The sequence below is a fragment of the Astyanax mexicanus genome, chromosome 7 (genome assembly GCF_023375975.1).
Source record: "Astyanax mexicanus isolate ESR-SI-001 chromosome 7, AstMex3_surface, whole genome shotgun sequence".
Taxonomy (NCBI): Eukaryota; Metazoa; Chordata; class Actinopteri; order Characiformes; family Acestrorhamphidae; genus Astyanax; species Astyanax mexicanus.
In genome coordinates, this window is record NC_064414.1 from 6,094,788 (window position 1) to 6,114,912 (window position 20,125).

General features: G+C 36.2%; 1 protein-coding gene across 1 annotated transcript in view; it reads left to right on the forward strand.

Moving 5' to 3' along the window:
- The window catches only part of LOC103042844 (pro-neuregulin-3, membrane-bound isoform), a 606,216-nt gene that overhangs the window by 485,240 nt on the left and 100,851 nt on the right, over window positions 1-20,125 (forward strand). Inside the window, exon 3 of the mRNA XM_049481456.1 lies at window positions 18,032-18,105. Within this exon, the coding sequence (XP_049337413.1) occupies window positions 18,032-18,105 (74 nt within the window). The remainder of the gene's footprint in view (window positions 1-18,031; window positions 18,106-20,125) is intronic.

Sequence of the window (20,125 nt, forward strand, 5' to 3'; positions counted from 1 at the left end):
TTTGGTGCAGCAGGGGTGAGGAGAGAATGTGGAGAGCAGACGCAAATAAAGCAAGTAATGTATTATAAAAGCAGAAAACCAATGACAAAACAGAAATAAAATGAGATAAACAAACCATAGAAACACTACAAAAAAGCACAGAGACTAGAAGCCAAAAAGAAAACCACCATCCAAACAGATGTAGAAACGTAAAAGAACCGATAAAAGAAACAGGAAACACAGGGCTATAAATACAGACACAAGGCGGGAAAGGAAACTGGGAACACCTGGGCAAAGGTAACGAGAGGGCGGAGCTACAAATGAAACACAGGTGAAAATACTTAAGGTGGAGACATGGGCGGAACACACAGGCATGGAGGAGGAAAGGTAACCAAACACAGAGAGCAACATGGGCACAGAAGAAACAGTTTATCGAGAAAAATCTAGACTAACATAGTTTGAAGGAAGAACAGCAGTTTTGTGGTCCACAGTTTGTCACAGTTATAATAGATCTGATATAAGCTGTGGACCCATTGGGTGATGGTTTATCAGATTAGTCAAGGTATCATAGACAAGCCTTTAGAGTCTAGAATTGCTTAGACTGAGCCTTACTTAATTATCATGAGATTTCCTGATGTAATAAATAGAACTGCACCTTTTTCTACGTCTGGATCTTCTCTTTTTTCCGTTAGTTACAGCACTCAGCTCAGCGTAGAGCGAAACCTGACTCTTCTCATTTTGGCAAGCTCAGTGACAGACATGCAAAATTGGACTTGGTCTTGATCATAACAAGCCCAATTTGATCAGATTAATACCTGGATTATTAGCAAAGCCTCCTCATGGGCAGGAAAATGAAAGAATATTGGATATTACCGGCGGATATACATATTTAATCGCCTCGTCAGAAGATAGAGTAGCGATTGTATTAAAACGAGGAGAAATCTTATTAAAACAAATCATGATCGTTTGCTTTATGTTCGGCCTGTTTTCGTGATATGATGATATGCCGTTGAGAAACCTGTAAAAGTGGATCTAGTGTAATTTGACTATGATTGTTCAAACAGTAGCGATAAATGTAATAAGGATACTCTCAGACTGCAGCCGTGTGATAAGAAAAAAAGACGGAAAATAGATTTGTTTCTTCTTCAATTCTCTTTCTCTGACCTGTGGAAAACAGAATGGATGAGTTTGAACGAGTAGGTTAAAGTTTTCTCTGCTGAGAGGCACTGCGCCCTGGAAATAGCAATCTGCCAAAGTCAGAGTGCACCTGGCTCTTAAAGAGAAAGTAACACGCAGATTGGTTTATTGCACTTTATGCCCCCAAAATACACAGATGGTTCATTAAAGTAATAGTTGCATGACTTTTGTGCGTTTCGAGACGTGCAAGGCATACTTTTCCCGTTGTTACGATAGCAAAGATGCTCTAAATCGAGCTGCACAGTGATGGGTGATGGGTGGCAGTTGATGGGTCATCTGTAGATGGTTAAAATAGGGCTCGTAGTTTCAAACACCAGTTTCCAGAATACTCCAGATTCTCATCAAAAGATAGAGTAGTGATTGTATTAAATCAAGGAGAAATTTTATTAAGGCCAATCCTGATTGTTTTATGTTTTATGTTCGGCCTGGCTCTTAAAGAGAAAGTAACACGCAGATAGGTGCATGACTTTTGTGCATGTAGAGACGTGCAAGGCATACTTTTCCCGTTGTTACGATAGCAAAGATGCTCTAAATCAAGCTGCACTGTGATGGGTGATGGGTGACAGTTAATGGGTCATCTGTAGATGGTTAAAATAGGGCTCACAGTTTCAAACACCACTTTCCAGAATTGTATTAAAACAAAGAGAAATCATTTGCTTTATGTTGGGCGTATTTTCGTGATATGATGACATGCCGTTGAGTGGTGATATGCGGAAACCGAGAAACCTCTAAAAGTGGATCTAGCGTAATTTGACTGTGATTGTTCAAACAGTAGCGATAAATGTAATAAGGATCCTCTCAGACTGCAGCCATGTGATAAGAGAAGAAGAGGGAAAATAGATTTGTTTCTTCTTCCGTTATCTCTTTCTCCGAGCTGTGGAAGTCAAGTTGTGGAAAATAGCGCTGCCCGGTGCCTATTGTATTGACAGGATGTGGATGGATGCTCGAGAAGCTACAGCTTAACCTCTTGTTTGGGCTCTTGGCCAGCTATACCTGTGCAGTTTCCAGCACTTTCTGGGGAGCTATTCTACGCCCTAAGCTCTACTCAATCAGCAATATAGCGGATCCCGGCAAATGAATGGCGGAATCAGCGCTAACAATAACAGATATCCTCATTCCGGCCTGCCAAGCTCACTCCACGGCACGGCGTGATGCGCTGGATGTGTGAAAATGATGGCATAAGCAGAGCAAGTTGCAGCAATATCCCACTGCCCAGCCCACTCAAATGAAATTTTGCCCAGCCCAGGAAATGGCTCAGCACAGGAGCCCTTCTGAATAGCTTTTTCACGCCATCGAGAATCGATTGGTTCACCTTCTGTGTACGTGTAAATGGACAATGAGGCCACAGGTATAAAAGTGGACAAAACGCTCAGTGGCTGGAGGGTGCAATCCATAATCCCATTTTTTAGTTTGAAACCTCCCAGAGCACTTTCAATAGCTTCCAATAGCTTCTTTGTGCTCTTAGAGCTTTGGTAATATATTACCCCCTGGCAAACCCCTGTGTTTTTTACCTGACTCTACCTAATGGTAGCTTATGGCTCTAAAAAGTATTAACTGGACATTTGGTGGAGATTATTTCACTTTGAAAAAAAAAATCACCATACTTTACTGTATAGGTTCTAAAAATTAGGAAAAAAATACTCCTTAAACTTTTCCATTTTTTTTTTTTCATTTGAAACCTGCAAACTTTTATTGGGATTTCACTCTAGAAGATACTGTAGACCAACACAAAGTAGCAAGACATTCTGAAGTAAAAGAACAAACAAAAAACAACGATACAGTACGTATTTTTTAAAGGTTTTAATTAATAAAAATCTGAAACATTTGTAGTATTCAGATATTAAAGTATTCTTATACATATAAATAAAATCCAATCTGACCAATTGCCCTCAGAAGTTAACTTATAACTTTTTTTTTCCTATTTTCTCCCCAATTTATACATCCAATTACCCAACATACTCATTAGGACCCAACACCAGGAGGGTGAAGACTAGCACATGCCTCCTCAGATAAATGTGAAGTCAGACTCCGCCTCTTTTTTCAACTGTTGCTGATACAGCATTGCTGAGTAGTATCACAGTGCACTTGGAGGACAGTGCAGCGACTCGCTCCTGATAGATCAGCTCACAGACGCAGCCTTGTGCTGATCGATATCACACACTAAAGTGATAAAGGGAAAGAGCACCATCTACCCACCCAGAGAGAACGATGCCAATTGTGCTCTCTTAGGGCTCCGGTAGCAGATGGCAAGCTACGTGAACAGGATTCGAACAGAAACTCATTATTTGGAAGTACTTACATCTCCCTCATCTGCTGACTTGCCATGGAGAGTAGGTACAGATCCCTCCCTCAGAAGAAGTCTGTTAGCTATTCCTGCTGTGTACTGTCTGAGGTTCTCAATCAATAGACTGAAATGGCGTATCTTCAACTGATTTAATGGACGGGACTGTGGAAGGGTGTTGCCTACTTTGAAGAATCTAAAATATAAAACATTTTCTGGTTTGTTTAACTCGTTTTTGTTCACTAAATAATTCCATATGTTTTTTTTATTTTCCTAGTTTGGATGACCTTAACCTGAACCTTTGATTATCCCTAAAATATAAACCTAACCCAACTCAATCTAACATTTACCTAAAACTTAACTCTAACCCTAAACCTAGCTCTTAAAAGCTTAAAAGGTGAGGTTAGGGTGTAAGGTTAGGTATAGGGTTGAGCATCTACAATGGCGTCAACCATGGACCATTCAAGCAAAGTGTTGCCCAAAAACATTTAGATCTTAGAGTTAGATCTTAGATCTCAGAATGTGCTGATGTTCTTCAAGCCTTCAGGTTACTCAAAAACAGTCGAGTCAATTCAGCTCCAAGTCTAGAATGCCAAAAATGTGTTAAAAATATGAAAAGTACTATTTAAAAATGAGTTTAAACACATTTCACTGGTTCCACAGAGTTAAAACGGGTCTTGACGTTAGCTCCATCAGGCGATAAATGCGACACTAATAGCTACATGACTGTTGTATCGCATTTTGATTGGGTATCATTTGGCGGCAAAGGCTAACACACGTGTTAACTACGTGTTAAGCTGCTAAATGAGCTTGTTCTGAATGTTTTTTTTCTCGTTTCTTTTTCGTTCCGCTTCACACGTTAGCTAGTTTTTCTGCTTAAAGACATGGCACTTCTTCGTAGAACGGGTCCATGTGGTTGTTCTAAAAGCGATAAATAAGCCCAGTCATTAGCGGCACGTTCTCGTCCTCGCGTTCTTGCGTTGAGCCTGACAGCTCTGGGGCCTGCTGGATTTATATTTATCTCTGGCTGTTGAGCCGTCTCTTCACATGCCTTGAGTTGGTGTGATCCAAAGCCGCCCCGGTGCCACCGCTCCGCTGTTTGTTCCCGCTAATTAATGACTTACCGTTAATTAAAAAGCAAGCAACACTCAATACATCCTGCCTCCTCGAGAAAGATTACCATTTCCATGCGCCTGGTCTACGAGACTAATGAATATTCGCCAGAGCAGGTTGGGCGTACGAGGGGGCTGAAGAGAGAAAGAGAGAGAGAGAGAAAGAGAGAGAGAGAGAGAGAGAGAGAGAGAAATAACCAGAGCATTGAACCACCACATGCTGTGAGGAACATCCAATACCCATTTTATCCAAAGGGTAATGCAAGAGTGTCAGGGTTTCAAACGGGGGAAAAAAAAAATCAATCAGAAGACATCACAGCCCATCATATGGCATTAAGGTGTTTTATATGTGCGACAATAAAGATATTGAGGGATGGAGGGAGGCTGAGAGCGACAGAGCAAGGGAAAGAAAGAGAGAGAGAGAGAGATGACAATGCCACATGCTGTGAGAACCGTAAAAAAAGTGAAAGAAAAAATCAATCGAACACCATCATAAGCCATCTTGTAGCATTACCATACTTTTTAAATGAGCAACAGTACAGAAATTGAGAGCGAGTGACAAAGGCAAAGAGAGAAAGAGAAAGAAAACAGAGAGAGAAAGAGAGAGAGAGCTTATATACCATCTTCAAAAAGCAATTAAACAGATTGTGGGTTGATGTAAAAATAAAAAATAAAAGCACTAAGCAACTGTAGCCCGTAGCAGCCAGCTGCAATACATATACTTTCCCCACTTTTCTCTCTTTTCTCAAAACTTTTTTAGTCACTTTTTTGATCCCCACCCAACAGCTAGGTGTCCCCAAGACACAATGCTACTAGCATGCAAACTACTGTGAAGGTGAAGGGTATAGTACTGTATGTGCTTCCACTGCGTCCCCTGAACCTAGAAAATCACTTTTATTTAGAAGCTTAACATGCTTGTAGGAGAACACTAATCATCAGCTCTGTTGCATTAGCTAACAGATTCCTCTGCATCTGCATTATACTGTGTGATTGAGCCACTGTTGGCCAGCCCAGATACAGTATACAAATCTTCGTATACTGTATAATAAAGCACTGTATTCTGCGGTCTATAAGGAGCTCACTATTAATGCAAGTCTATTTTCTGGTCTGTTTTCATACTTTTATAAAGCGCATTTTAAGCGACAATAGTAAGGAACGAGGGTGTCGCCATGTTTACCTTCTAATTGAAGCAGGTCTCACCACTGGGGATGCCTAACTTTGATAAATATAAAAAAATAAATAAATAAATAAATTAATTAAATTAAATTAAAAACAACTGCTGGATGTTAATCTGCACAGATTTATCTCCTGAAAACCATTATTTTTTTTTGGGTGAGTTAAGCGCTTATGTTTATTTAAAGCAAGCTTAGATTTCCAGTATTTTAGTGCAGTTAGCAGCAGCGCTAGAGGTTTTTCAATGGCATTTTGTAAAGAACCCTATATATAAAGCACCTATATATATAAATATATATATATATATATATATATATATATATATATATATATATATATATATATATATATATATATATATATATATATATATTTGTTTGCAGTCGAAATAAACTCAGATTTAAATCGTATCAAATGTTAGCCTAAATAGTGTATTTCTTTTCTCACAGACTTTTTTTGCTTTTTTACTTGTTTTCTTCTGTACCCCCTTTCTAAATCAAACAGCAGGAGAGAGAGAAGAACCACATGCTGTGTAAAACATGAACAGGCTTTATTCAGAAAGCATTGCAGCGGTGTAAAAGCTATAAAGCTGAAAAAAAATATATATATATATTTATATAAAAGCTACAGCAGAGTGGACCTTTCCTCTTTCCTTTCAAGCATTCAAACATTTCATTTTCCTTTTAATAGCACAGGCACAGGTACACTATATAGCTCTTTAAAATTAAAGCCCATCTGAAAATGATGAGTTTCTTTGATTTTACCAAATTGAAAACCTCTGGAATATAATCAAGAGGAAGATGGATGATCACAAACCATCAAACCAAGCTGAACTACTTGAATTCATCACCAGGAGTAAAGGCATACATTTATCCAAAAGCAGTGTGTAAAACTGGTGGAGGACAACATGCCATAACTGTGATTAAAAACCAGGGTTATTCAACCAAAATATTGAATCTTTATGAATATGAACTTGTTTTCTTTGCTTTATTTGAGGTCTGAAAGCTCTGCTTTTTTTTTTTGTTATTTCAGCCATTTCTCATTTTCTGCAAATAAATGCTCTAAATGACAATATTTTTCTTTAGAATTTAGGAGAAATGTTGTCTGTAGTTTATAGAATAAAACAGCAATGTTCATTGTACTCAAACATAAACCTATAAATAGCAAAATCAGAGAAACTGATAAATAACAGATAAATAAATTAAACTAATAGAAAACTATTAGGGCTGCACGATGTGTTGTTAAAGCATCGTCATCGCAATGTGCGCATGCACGATAGTCACACTGCAGAACGTGATTCTTGACACAAGACGTAGACAAATTGTTTAATATTGTGATATATATTGTTAAAAAAATTGCAATATATATATATTTTCAATACATATATCGTGCCATCCCTTATAACTATAGAAAACCATGAGTTGTTTGTTTACTGTATCACTAGCAATAATTCTTTTTTTTTTTTTTTACACATTTTAAACTTCATTTTTTTATATTTTTAAAGGTTTGCTTTAAAATATATCTACTTTATTATGTACTGAGCAAAGTTTCCATGCTGTGAAGTAATTGGTATTTTCGCTGGTGTTGTAAACAGCAATTATTTTTATGTGGGAAATATTGCTAAATATTTTTCTTTGCAAGCCCAAATTCAGCTTTTACCTCATGATATCTTAAACAGCGTATTTGTTTTCTCGTCTATATTGCTTTTTCACTGGCGGGGGCAGCCACTCTAAAGCATACAGCGCGAGAGAGCGCGAGAGAGCGGTGCCACATGCTGCGAAAAACATGAGCAGGTTTTATCCAGAGGGCGATGTAACAGTGACGGCCCATCACAGCGGAGGAAAAAAAAATCAATCTAAGGACTTTGCAATCTATCATGTAGCATTAATGTGTTTTATATGTGCGACAATAAAAAAATGAGAGACAGAGAGAGGATTTAAGAGAGAGAGAGAGAGAGAGAGAGAGAGAGAGATGTCAGAGACGCGCCACCAGCACTGCATGCTGAGTAACACAAGCACCCCCCGCCGAGCTGAATGTCACATCTCTCCACATAAATCAAGCCTCTGAAGCACGCCATCGACTGTCCTCCACACAACATATCTGTGTCTACAGCTGTAGCAGCCCCGCCTTAAAAGTGCTGGATCAGGGGGAAAGTCGGTGTTCCTTGTTTTTTGAAGTAAAAGAATAAAAGACTTTGATTTGCATGATTGTTAACATTTTAACCCTTGTGTGGTGTTCGGGTCTGTGGGACCCGTTTTCATTTTTCATCAAATGATACTAAAAAAATATTTTTTCTAACTCAAACTTAGCATTGGCTCATTTTTTGTGAGAAACATATATCAAAACACATTTTCGATAAACACACACTGTACACCCCCCCCCCCCCCCTACACATTTATATTACATACAGTATGTTTGGCCAAGGGCTAATAAACATTGCTTCATTTGTAAATTTGAAACTAAACAAATTTTCTACTCATATCTTGAGTTTAATTCATTTTCTTTTACATTTTATTAAAAAACTAATAAAAAAGAGTAGCACTTTTTAAAAGAAATGTAACATAAGAAAGGTAAAGGGCAAATATTAACCATGTAAGCTGTTTATATTGCTTGCAATTTAGGTGAAGCGAGCATGTGTAAAGCATTTTAATGTAGAATTGCTTAATTTTGCTGAATTTAATACAAGTAACAAAGTAAACGAGTAACAAAAATATGAACACCACACAAGGGTTAAAACGTGCCATACATTCACTCTCCAGTCTATATGGTGGCATGAAAAGGTTTAGACATCTCTGGACATTGTTTTCACTACTGTGAATGATTGATAAAACACTATAAATATGCAGTACAGGCCAAAAGTTTGGACACACCTTCTCTTTTTAAATGCTTTTTCCTTATTTTCATGACTATTTATATTGTAGATTCTCACTGAAGGCATCAAAACTATGAATGAACACATGTGGAGTTTTATGAACTTAACAAAAAAGTATTTTTATATTCTAGTTTCTTCAAAATAGCCCTCCTTTGCTCTGATTACTGCTTTGCACACTCTTGGCATCATTCTCTCAATGAGCTTCAAGAGGTGGCCACCTGAAATGAAAAGTTTTCCAACAGTCTTGAAGGAAGGAGTTCCCAGAGGTGTTTATTAGCACTTGTTGCTCCTTTGCCTTCTTCACTCTGTGCTCCAGCTCACCCCAAACCCTCTGGATTGGGTTCAGGTCCGGTGACTGTGGAGGTTCAGCTCATTTTTTGTTAAGTACATAAAACTCCACATGTGTTCATTCATAGTTTTGATGCTTCAGTGAGAATCTACAATGTAAATAGTCATGAAAATAAAGAAAACGCATTGAATGAGAAGAAGGTCCCTAGTGCTGCTTGGTGAGGTTGAATTTTCAGTGGTAAACTGATAAAACTTTTTTTTAAGCCATGTTATTAATCATGTAAATACTGGGTATTTGATTGAGAGGGTTACAGTTGTACAATCTATTAGATCATCATACATGATGTGAGCAGCTGGGCTTTCTTGACAATACTTTAAAATATTAATCTTCATTAAAACGTACATTTTCATGATAATAGCATTTGGCTGACTGCATTATTAATTACCTTCGGATGGGCTTTTAATGTGCTGTTAATATATTATAAGCATACTATTAATATTTAAAATTCTATGAATTGCACAAATTGGTGATTTAATGAAAAGGAATTATGAGTGTGCCAGCTAATCTGACTAATATGACTCATTCTATTCATAATACAAGATCTTAAATCAACTGGCTTAAGCAAGTGAAAAAAAAATAAATATAAAATATTGTACTTGTTTGGCTTCCAATTTATTTTATTTTTTTCTTGGTGATACAAATACACCAGGACAATCTAGAACATCCAATTTCCCTGATCTCCATGTTCCTGGTAGAAACTGACACAGAACTTCAGTTTTCTCCCACATGGAAGCCCCCCCCAATAGGGACTTGAACCCAATATCCCAGCGCTAAACAATAAGGGCTCTATTTTAGCAATCTATAGCACATCTTAATGCTTGATTTAGGGGCGTGTCCAGTATTTTTTTTTTGTCGTGAGAGCTCAAAAAAATACACCTTTCCCAGCTCGAAACACGCAAAAAGGAGTGTACTAATTTATTTATTTATTATTTATTTATTTTTGTATTTTTTTATTTTATTTTATTTTATTTTTTTTACGAATTAAAAGATTTATTCAGCTTAAAGGCAGCACTTTGGGCATGGACAACCATCCTAAAAATATATAAAAGAAGGTTTTATGGAATTTAAATGATTCTGCTATGGACACAAATGCATTTTATATTAATACTGAGCCGAAAAAAGGAAACATTTTAAACTTCTTCCCTTATTTTAGAAACATTTGTTAGGGTAGACTAAATACTGTATGTCCAATCATCAATTCAGTAAAAAAAAAAAAAAAAAAAGTTTTCAGAAAGTGAAGCAAGTTGCATTTTAACTGGTGTAAAAAAAAAATGATACAGAGTAGATTTTTTTTAGAAGTTCTCCTTGACCCTGGTGTTCTTGACCGTGACCCGTCTCCGTGTTCGCCGCCGAACCCGCCGGAACCGCTGTCTGAGCTTTAATTGCCACGTACGCCTTGTCATACACAGCACTGCCTAATGACCAGGCCTCTCCGCTCTAATGATGCTCCTCCGGTGCAAATGGTGCTTCTGCAAACTCCGGGCTCCGTGACTCTCCTCAGCCCCGGGTCCCTCTGACGCCACTTAATTGAGCAGACATGCTCCAGCATGACAAAACACAGACTCTGGAGAAGCCACCGCTCCGCCCGGGTGCTGACTCACGGTCCGATCGTACCACCTCGTTCACAATTAGTGTAAATGTGACTGGTGGCTGTTTGAGACGTAACTACGTGCGACAGACAGACAGACAGACATACGTGAACATGCCGGAAGCAAATTATCTCATGAAATAAGGATCTTTGCAGATCCTTATATATAGAATTTAGTAAGTAAATTTAGTAATTTAGTATTACGGTGTTTAATATGTGTTTTTAATGGTTGAACAGTTTTTACAGCACTGAATGTCAATCAATCAATCAATCAATCAATCAGTCAATCAATCGATCAATCAATCAACCTTTATTTTCACTCAGGAAAACATTGAGGGTGACCCTCATTTACAATGCTGATGGGATTGAAAATATTTAATAAGAAATTAAAAATAATGAGGAACAAAATATTAAAATAAATAAAGAAATAAAAGAAATACAAATTTAAAACCAACGTTTAATATAGATAACTAAAATATATGTGTAAAAAGAAAAAAAAATATGACGTAAAAATGTGACATAAAAAGTAAATAATTTATAAAATATAAAATGAAGAAAAACAAAATAATAGTAATGCTTTATTTTATGTCTTGTTATATGCTTAATAAAGCCTTAATTAGACATTTGTAAGTGATTTATTCACATCTTATTAGGCTTTTGTTCTGTGTATTCAGTGTTATCGGTGCTAAAGTAGGGGTTTGTTATGAGGAAATGATTAATAATGTCTGTATTAGTTCTTTTAGTGCACAATAAACAGTTATGTTAGCACCCTGTTAAGCAGATTATTCAGCATTAACTTTTGATCTATGTGAGTTTGGTAAGGTTATGGCTGTGCTGCAGTTTATTGAGAATAAGGGCTTAATAAGTCACTAATAGACCAAAATGTGAGGTTCTGTTTTTATCATTTATCACTAAATAGACAGAAATTATTTTTTTTGTTAGATGTAACATAACTGTTTATTGTGCACTATAAGAACGAATACAGCCATTTTTAGTCATTTCCACATAACAGACCACTAATGCGCTCTTTGCACAACTACTTCCGCATTCTCATCAGTGCTGCTCCAGCGTTTCCTGTTTGGCTTTTCCAATACACTCGTTATGGCAATATTATCAGCTGGTGTTTACAAGAGCTTCTAAAAATTAACCTCAACGTCAAGGAGACCAGTAAAGCCTACCACTAGAAAACTAGAGAAAGGCTTTAAACTATATGCCTATAAACTATATCATACCTACACAGTACAAAGTTTTTTTTCTTATATTTTACGTTAGCCCACATAGCTCAGCATTAGCTAGTATAGCTAACTAGCTTGCTAGGTGCATTATTGATAGTTTCTCCTGTTATCAAATGGAAGTCTAATAATGCTAGCTATAATAATAATAATAATAATAATAATATCAAGCTATACTAATAATAAAAACGCTAGCTATATTAGTAAAAAATAAGAATACAAATGCTAGCTATAACATTTTAATAATATTAATAATAATAATAATAATAATAATAATAATAATAATAATAATAATAATAATAATAATAATAATAATAACAACAATAATAATAATAATAATAATATCTCGCTATAATAATAATAATAATAAATGCTAGCTGGTGGATCATTCAGGCAAGTACGCTGATCTCCTCTCCCAAATACATGGAGCCTGGGTGCTGTAACGTTAATTATTCCATTTAAAAAGCAGTGGCACTGCATGCTTTGCCAGTCGTCTCCAAGCTTCTGACGTTTCTGGTTTAACCAGGTAGTCTGGTATGAAATGTTTGCTACAGACCTTTAAAACGGCGAAATAGTAAAGTGGTCCCGAAAAATGTTCATTAGCCACTGTTTATTAGATTTATTAGCTTAAAGCTTCCTTAAAACTTAGCAGACGCCGTGCAAAAAGGAACACAACAGTGCTGAAAACGGCTTGAAAACTTCACGCTGGATACTCATTTTGACCTCTCGCTAGTAAAAAATGTACGTTTTGCCTATACAGGCGAATGTAAACAATACAACCGGAAACGTCCGAGCCGCATTATTTGAAAACGGAAATGCGTCAGAGCCGTGAGTGCAAGGAGCCCATTAAGCACCAATAACACTAACACAGAATAAAGCCTAATAAGTAATGAATAAATAATTTACAAATGTCTAATTAAGGCTTTATTAAGCAAATAATAATACATTCATAAGTGCCTAATTTGTGTTCCTTAAAATAAAGTGTTACCTTAAGTGGTTGCTTAGTAGTTTAAGCACCAGGTTATTGATAATTGGGTTGTTGGTTCAATACTAAGATTCACAAAGCTGCCACTTTTGAGCCCTTGAGTTGGTACAAGTACTGTAGATCAGACTCAGCAGTGCTGCTGGAGGTTTTAAACCCTGCATCTTCTACATGTCCACAGTTTTAGTTTCCAGCAGTTGCTTTGAGGTGTTTAAAAACTCCAGCAGCACTGCTGCATCTGATTTATAGGATGACTCACCACCAAAATACTGTAATAGCTGTTCTATTAAATGTTAGTAGCTTATAAACTTGAACAATCAACAATAAAACTACAATATAGGCTTTTGTTGTTTTGTTTTGATGATGTATCCCCCCAGTGCCCTTAACTACTTTGTAAGGTAGAAATGGTAATATGTTTAGCTGGCACCTGTGTCTAACATCCACGGACTACATTTCCCAGAATGCACCACATACTGGCATTCATCGTTCACTCACTCTATCACATGACACAACACAATGAATTTACCAGAGCACCAGAATATTTATTTCACCTGTTGCACTTATTATAACTACCCCTTTACAACACACACACGCTTCTGGCAGAGTATGTGATATGGTTCAGTCCGTGAAACTTACAAAGCCTTATTCTAACCTATGTTTCTGTGTATATTGTGTGTATGAGCATATTGTGTGTATAACTTTTACAGTTTGATATTGCCTTGCTAGGTCTTAATACCCTTAGTATGTTTGCTGCCTTACAATTTTTATTTATTTATTTTTTTTGTATTTTGGTTTATACCCTGCCTTTATAATAACTTTCATTAATATACCATTAACTAATGATTAATAACTGTTATTTTTCACATTTTAAGAAACTAAAAAGTTGCTATCACATTTGTAAATACTAAGGGACGCATTGGCAACATGAGCTACAATTTGATCATTTGCCCGGTTTAAAATAAATATTTACTAGCGATTTATTAATGTTCAAATTTATCTAATCTAATGAGCTAATGAATGATTTGCTAACATTTTTAGTATGAATATCCATGCTGATAAATAAGTGAGCATCTGGGAGCATTTGTTAATACTCAAATAATACTCTGATGAAGCCCTGCTTTGTTCACATCTACTGATCATTAGTTAAAAATATATTAAAGAAAATGATATATAAGTCATATAAAGTGTTACCCAATTTTCAATAAAGGCTTTTTCTTTTACCTGTGCTGTTCTCATCCCTTCCTGGCCCTGACAATAGTCTTTTTTGATTTCTTTGATTAAATAAATGTAGATTTTACATCCGACTAACTACCTTAAATAAATTAACCTCTGCAAATTGCTTCATTACTGAATTCTCTCTCCAACACTTTCACAGGTAATTATTTCGCCCGGACTCGTCACGGCGGGTCCTTTCTTCTCACGGTTTGAAAATGGCTTTTCTTTGAAATCTCTCATTTAGTTTTCCTTAAATTATTCATTTTCTGATGAATCGGTGTCCACTCTAATCTGCGAAAGCTCGTACAGCTCTAATAAAAAAAGGAGGGAAAAAAAGATTTTAAATCTAGAAAATCCCAAGCATCCACTGAGCCTTCATGGTTATTGATGGCCTGGGTGAGAAAAAAACGCTGAGGCAGTGGAAGTGTTGCGTATGTGCCTGACATGTGAAAAAAAAAAAAACATGTTCTACCTTTGTATTTCCTTTTTCTTTTTCTTTTTTTCTTTTGTTCCCAGCAGATGGAAATACATATATATATAGAACTAGAGATGTTGAAGCGGCTCTAAAGGGTCTTTGGTATTTGGTTTGGTATTTGGTTGGTCATTGGTGGAGGGGCTGGCGTAAGCTTTTAGGTTGTTATTGTCGTCCATGGTGTAAACTAAAGGTCATGGACGTGTTTTTATTTATTTATTTTTTTTTTTTGTGTGTGTGTCTCCTCTGGCGTTTGGAGCGAGGGATGTTTCTCGTTTCTTTTCTTCTTGTCTCCTGACTCAAGTGCCTGACAGGGATTATCCCACAGTGCCTCTCAGGAGAGCAGGGGAGCGGGAAAAAAAGGACGAGAAAGGACAGCGAGCAACGAGGGATAATAGGGTTTATATAGTAGAACAGACCACACTTAGAAAGGGGCTGCTATTTTTTTTTTTTTTATAGTATATACAATGACATGGCAGAAGTCACGGGACAGCAGTATGTCTTAGTACGTCTTAGAAATGCCCACATCTGTGTATCTTCCCAGCTGGCATTTCAACGTTGAATCATTGATGTTGATGTTAAAGTTAAAACAGTGTTGGATTTGGTGTTGATTTTGAAAAGTGAATCAATGTTGATGAAGAAACGTTGTTTCAACGTCATACGTTCAACCTTTAATAAACCAAAGTTCACTAAAACTAGAAAATCCGGTACCACTTTAAAATAAGACTCTTTATAAAGGGTTTATACATGGTTTACAATTAGTTTATTAATGGTATTCTCAGATTTACTGCAGTGATTTAAGTTTATTATTAACACTCTGTTAATTATAGGATTTCCGGTACCACTTTAAAATAAGACCACCTTTATAAAGGGTTTATAAATGGTTTACAATTCGTTTATTAATGGTTATTAGTTTATTAGGTTGTAAATGCCTTAAAAATAATTAATAATCAGTTATAACACATACGTAGAAAGGGCAACAATGACCTGTTGTTTGCCAAACAGTGAACCCACAGGCATCTATAATGTTGCCCTTTCTACGTATGTGTTATAACTGATTATTAATGATTTTTAAGGCGTTTACAACCTAATAAACTAATAACCATTAATAAACTAATTGTAAACCATTTATAAACCCTTTATAAAGGTGGTCTTATTTTAAAGTGGTACCGGAAATCCTATAATTAACAGAGTGTTAATAATAAACTTAAATCACTGCAGTAAATCTGAGAATAAAGAAAGTTACCCACCACTTCCAATCTGATTACTGAACATCTGATCTAAAAAAAAACGTTAAAACAGTAAAATTAATAGAACATAAACATGATGTAAAATTAAAAAGCAGTTACTGCAAATAGAAGTAAAACACTTTTTCATTCCTCCATCCAAGCGTTTTAGAAATAATATGGTGATAAAATGTAAAATGCTGATTCAAAAGGCAGAAGGTTGAGGACATTATGTTGATTCAATGTTTAAATTTCAATGTTTGCACAGCCATTTAATATTAAATGTTGATTCAACTTTGTTTCAGCGTTGAAACAATAACAGACATTCGTTTCTTTGGTTTTCCTTTGATTAAATGAGCTACTGAGCTCTGAGTTTCCTCTTCTGAAGTCTCCATTGCTCCACCAGCCGCTTGCGTTCAGTAAAACTGAGCCGGATCCTCTTTTAGAGGCTGTACGTCTGACGTAAGTACGTAAAGACGATATGCGTGACGTGACCAGAAGAAGAACTCTCATGGAAAGTGGCCCGACACCCCAGTTTTTAGAATGAATATATTGTATTAGGCTGAGCAGGAATGGTAGTTTTTCTTTTTAACACTGGTACCATTAAACACAATATTTTGTCGCTTCTCCACATTCAAAAATGCTTCTGCTTTTTTATTTTAGAAACAAAATAATACAGACTGCCACTTATAATATGCATAACACAAAAAAACTATCAACTTTATCCTCTTGAGACCCTACGTCCTCATAAGTGGACATTAAATTTCTGCTTTTCTGCACCATGATAATATATATATATATATTTTTTTTTTTAACATTGACCCTTTGGCCTCATATAGAGATACTGCCCATAACAACATTATACATAATTGATAAAAAACAAAAACAAAAATGGCAGGAATCCCAATCAAAAGTTTTTACAGCCAGTCCAGCCCGATAAATGGTCCAGGTAACCATTCTCATTGAATTTTATGTTTGAAAGTTTATTTACTTACTCTACAGTTGGGTCTTTCTGATCCCAAATGGCAAAGGTAATTTTTTATTGTTTTACTACTGTCCCCATATTAGGACAATTCCTGTAAAGACGAAGTTTAGTTTTAATACTTGGTAGGTCCTGCTAATCTCAAATCTCAAAACCTAGGATAAATTAAAAACACACACTAAGCAAAACTCTATAACCTCCTGGGTTGCAGGACGTTATAAAAATGGTTTAACTGCTTGAATAGTTTGAGTTATCAATAAAAACAAGATGATATTGATGCCAAGCCATGAGTTCCTCCCTTTGTAGAGGGTTGTTGTATCGTTTCCAAGCTTCTGTTAAAGGAATTCGCTTTGTGGGCTCAAACCAGCACCATTATGGCTCACAGTGTCAACTGCCTGGTGATCAGAAATGTCAAGTATGCTGATATTTGTAGCGCATGAACTGTGGTGGCTTTGAAAAGAACGTCAACACTGTTCTGACTAACAACCCAAGCTGAATACACCCCCTGCTCACACATCAAGGCTTTGCACTTTCCATTGAACGTGACTGAGTAATCATGTCCCGATGACGAAGTTACCACCCACAGCCCACAGAACGCACCGAAGCTTGATTTAAATCCTGACAATGACCTTCATGTTCGAGACACTGCATTTAAATCAGTCACGAGTAAGGAACTCTCTTTGTTAGAGATGTCACTGCCTTGTAGAGAAATGGAAATATTAACTCTAATGGTTTGGCCTTCAGTGGAACAGTTCACATGAGATCTGCAGGATGTTTGTCTTGATTGTGCTTAAAATTTGCTTTATTTTTATCTGCAAATCTCCTCCTTTTTTACTTTTGACATAAGGTGAATCTGTCATTTTCATTCCTTCTTCTTCGGCTGTTATAAGGCTACTTCTGTTTTTCGTCTATTTATTATTCAAATATTAATATACTTCCTAAATATTGATGGTCTATTTGCTTTAGCAAACCTTGTGCCCTATTTTAGAAATCTATAAGCGAGCCTTTAACCGTGCACCACACAGCTTTGCTATCGTAACAACAGGAAAAGTACACCTTGCACGGCTCAAAGTGCGCAAAAGGCAAATACTCGCCGTTCCCTTTAAGAGCCTGAATTTGATGCATTGCTATTTTAATGCTTTACTTCTCAGCAAAGGAAACTTCCAAACCACCACATCCATTGAAGTTCTGTATATATATATATATATATATATATATATATATATATATATATATATATATATATATATATATATATATATATATATATATATTCACAAGCAGCTTTGCTATTCAAGATGCCGATGCAAGGCATGGAAATTGACTATAGGTGGGGTCCTGATGAGTTCTTTTTGTTTGTATTTTCCACAGATGTAAAGAAGGTTTCCAGGGGATTCGCTGTGACCAGTTCCTGCCCAAGACAGACTCCATCCTGTCTGATCCGAGTAAGTGCTCAAGTTTTTTATTTCTTTAATGCATTTACAAACATATGCGAATTTCTGACTTTGTGAGGTGTTTTTATGTGCTAATATATACAAGTGTTTGAATCTGTTATCACTAGCCATGACCTTAGTAATCAAAAGTTCTACTGCACACTAAAAAAAAACAGAGATACGATACGAGTACTTTTTTTGTATTCAAAGGTAAACTTTTCATAATTGGACCCTCAGTGGTACAATATTGGCCTTTAAAGGGTCAGATGTTCCCTCTGAAGCAATAAGTACAGATTTGTACCATTTAACCAGCCAAAAGGTACATTCAGTATTCTGTATCACTTTACTAATAAACTATATATATATTTAAATTGCACATTTTTCATTTGAAAGCCAGACAATTTTGGATTATCAAGTTTTTTTATCCATATTCAGTTGATTATAATGTTTAATATATTTATAATCTTTACTGGCACAAAAACCATGGGCACGAAAAAGGACTTTCACTGAAAGGTACTTTTTTCTACCTCAATATAAGGTACAGCCCCAGCGACAAGCTTTGTAATTTAATTGCAATTTAAAAATCATAAATAAGAGCATTTTTTTATTTGCAGAACATGAGAAATGTACAAAATTACAAAAACATACAGTGCTTTCAGACCTCAAATAATACAAAAAAACTTTGGAAGAGTTCATACATCAATTGTTGGTGGAATAACCCTGATGGTGTTTAATGTTTCGTCCTCTTTCATTTGCCTTAGCATGCTCTCCACCAGTCTTTCACACTGCTTTTGGGTAACCTTACGCCACTCCTGGTGCAATAATTCAAGCTGTTCAGCTTCGTTTGATGAATTAATGATCTTCCACCTTCCTCTTCATTATATTCCAAAGGTTTTCCAATAGGATTCAGGTCTAAAGAGATTGGGTTGGCCATGACACGGTCTTGATCTGTTGGTTCTTGGTTTAGATGGGCAAATAGTATCTGATTCAGTTCCACTAGGTACAAGAACTTTTTCAAACTGAAGGAATTCAATAGGGTTTGGCTAGAAAGTTCTAAAAATGTCAACTTCCTATTTTTTCCCCAAGTTTTTTATCTGAGAAGCCTTGGAAATGAATCTGCACCCTCCCAGTAGCTCATACACTCATACTGACTTCATCAAAGATTCAGTCCTCTTCAGTCTGACATTGCAGGCAGTGGTTTCCTCCAAAATCTGACACGAGTCGTATCTGTAAACATCTCAGCTTCTCAGTAAATATGTGTCTGTTATCAGCCCGAACAATAAGCCATTGTTCTGAAGATAATAGGAGATCTGCTGTATTGCGATGTTTAATTGAATCTGAGATGTTGGAGATTCTCTGTATTGTTGTGTTTGGGTTCTGTAGAGTGTTAATGAACTGTTATGCATTGGAATTGTCCCAACTCGAGCTGTTAGCACTGTGACGACTGCGCCAAGTCGTGAGCCATATGTCGAGTAGTGTATACTGTCCAGAGTTCACATCGTCAGGTCAGCTGTAGTAAAAATACTTCTCCAGCTCTTACGGCAAAACAGAATGATGTATTCTAAAGCTGTTTATCCAGATTTTACCTTTTTGTTCAAAAGCAGGGTAACACTTTACTTGGATGGTCCATTTGATGGCCTCTTTGACGCTCAACTGACATTCAACTAACATTCAACTACCTGTCTATTAAATGCAAATGAACTAAAAGGTGAAAGTAAATGATTTTCTATTGAATATAACCCTACATTCAACTCTAATCCAAACTCTAATCGATTTTAGGGTTGATTAAGGGTTAAGGTTAAGGTTAGGGTTAGGTGTAGGGTTAGATTTTAGGGTTGATTAATGGTTAAGGTTAGGGTTAGGTGTAGGGTTCGATGTTATGGTTGATTAAGGGTTAAGATTAGGGTTATGTGTAGGGTTAGATTTTATGGTTGATTAAGGGTTAAGGTTAAGGTTAGGTGTAGGGTTCGATGTTATTGTTGATTAAGGGTTAAGGTTAGGGTTAGGTGTAGGGTTAGATTTTATGGTTGAT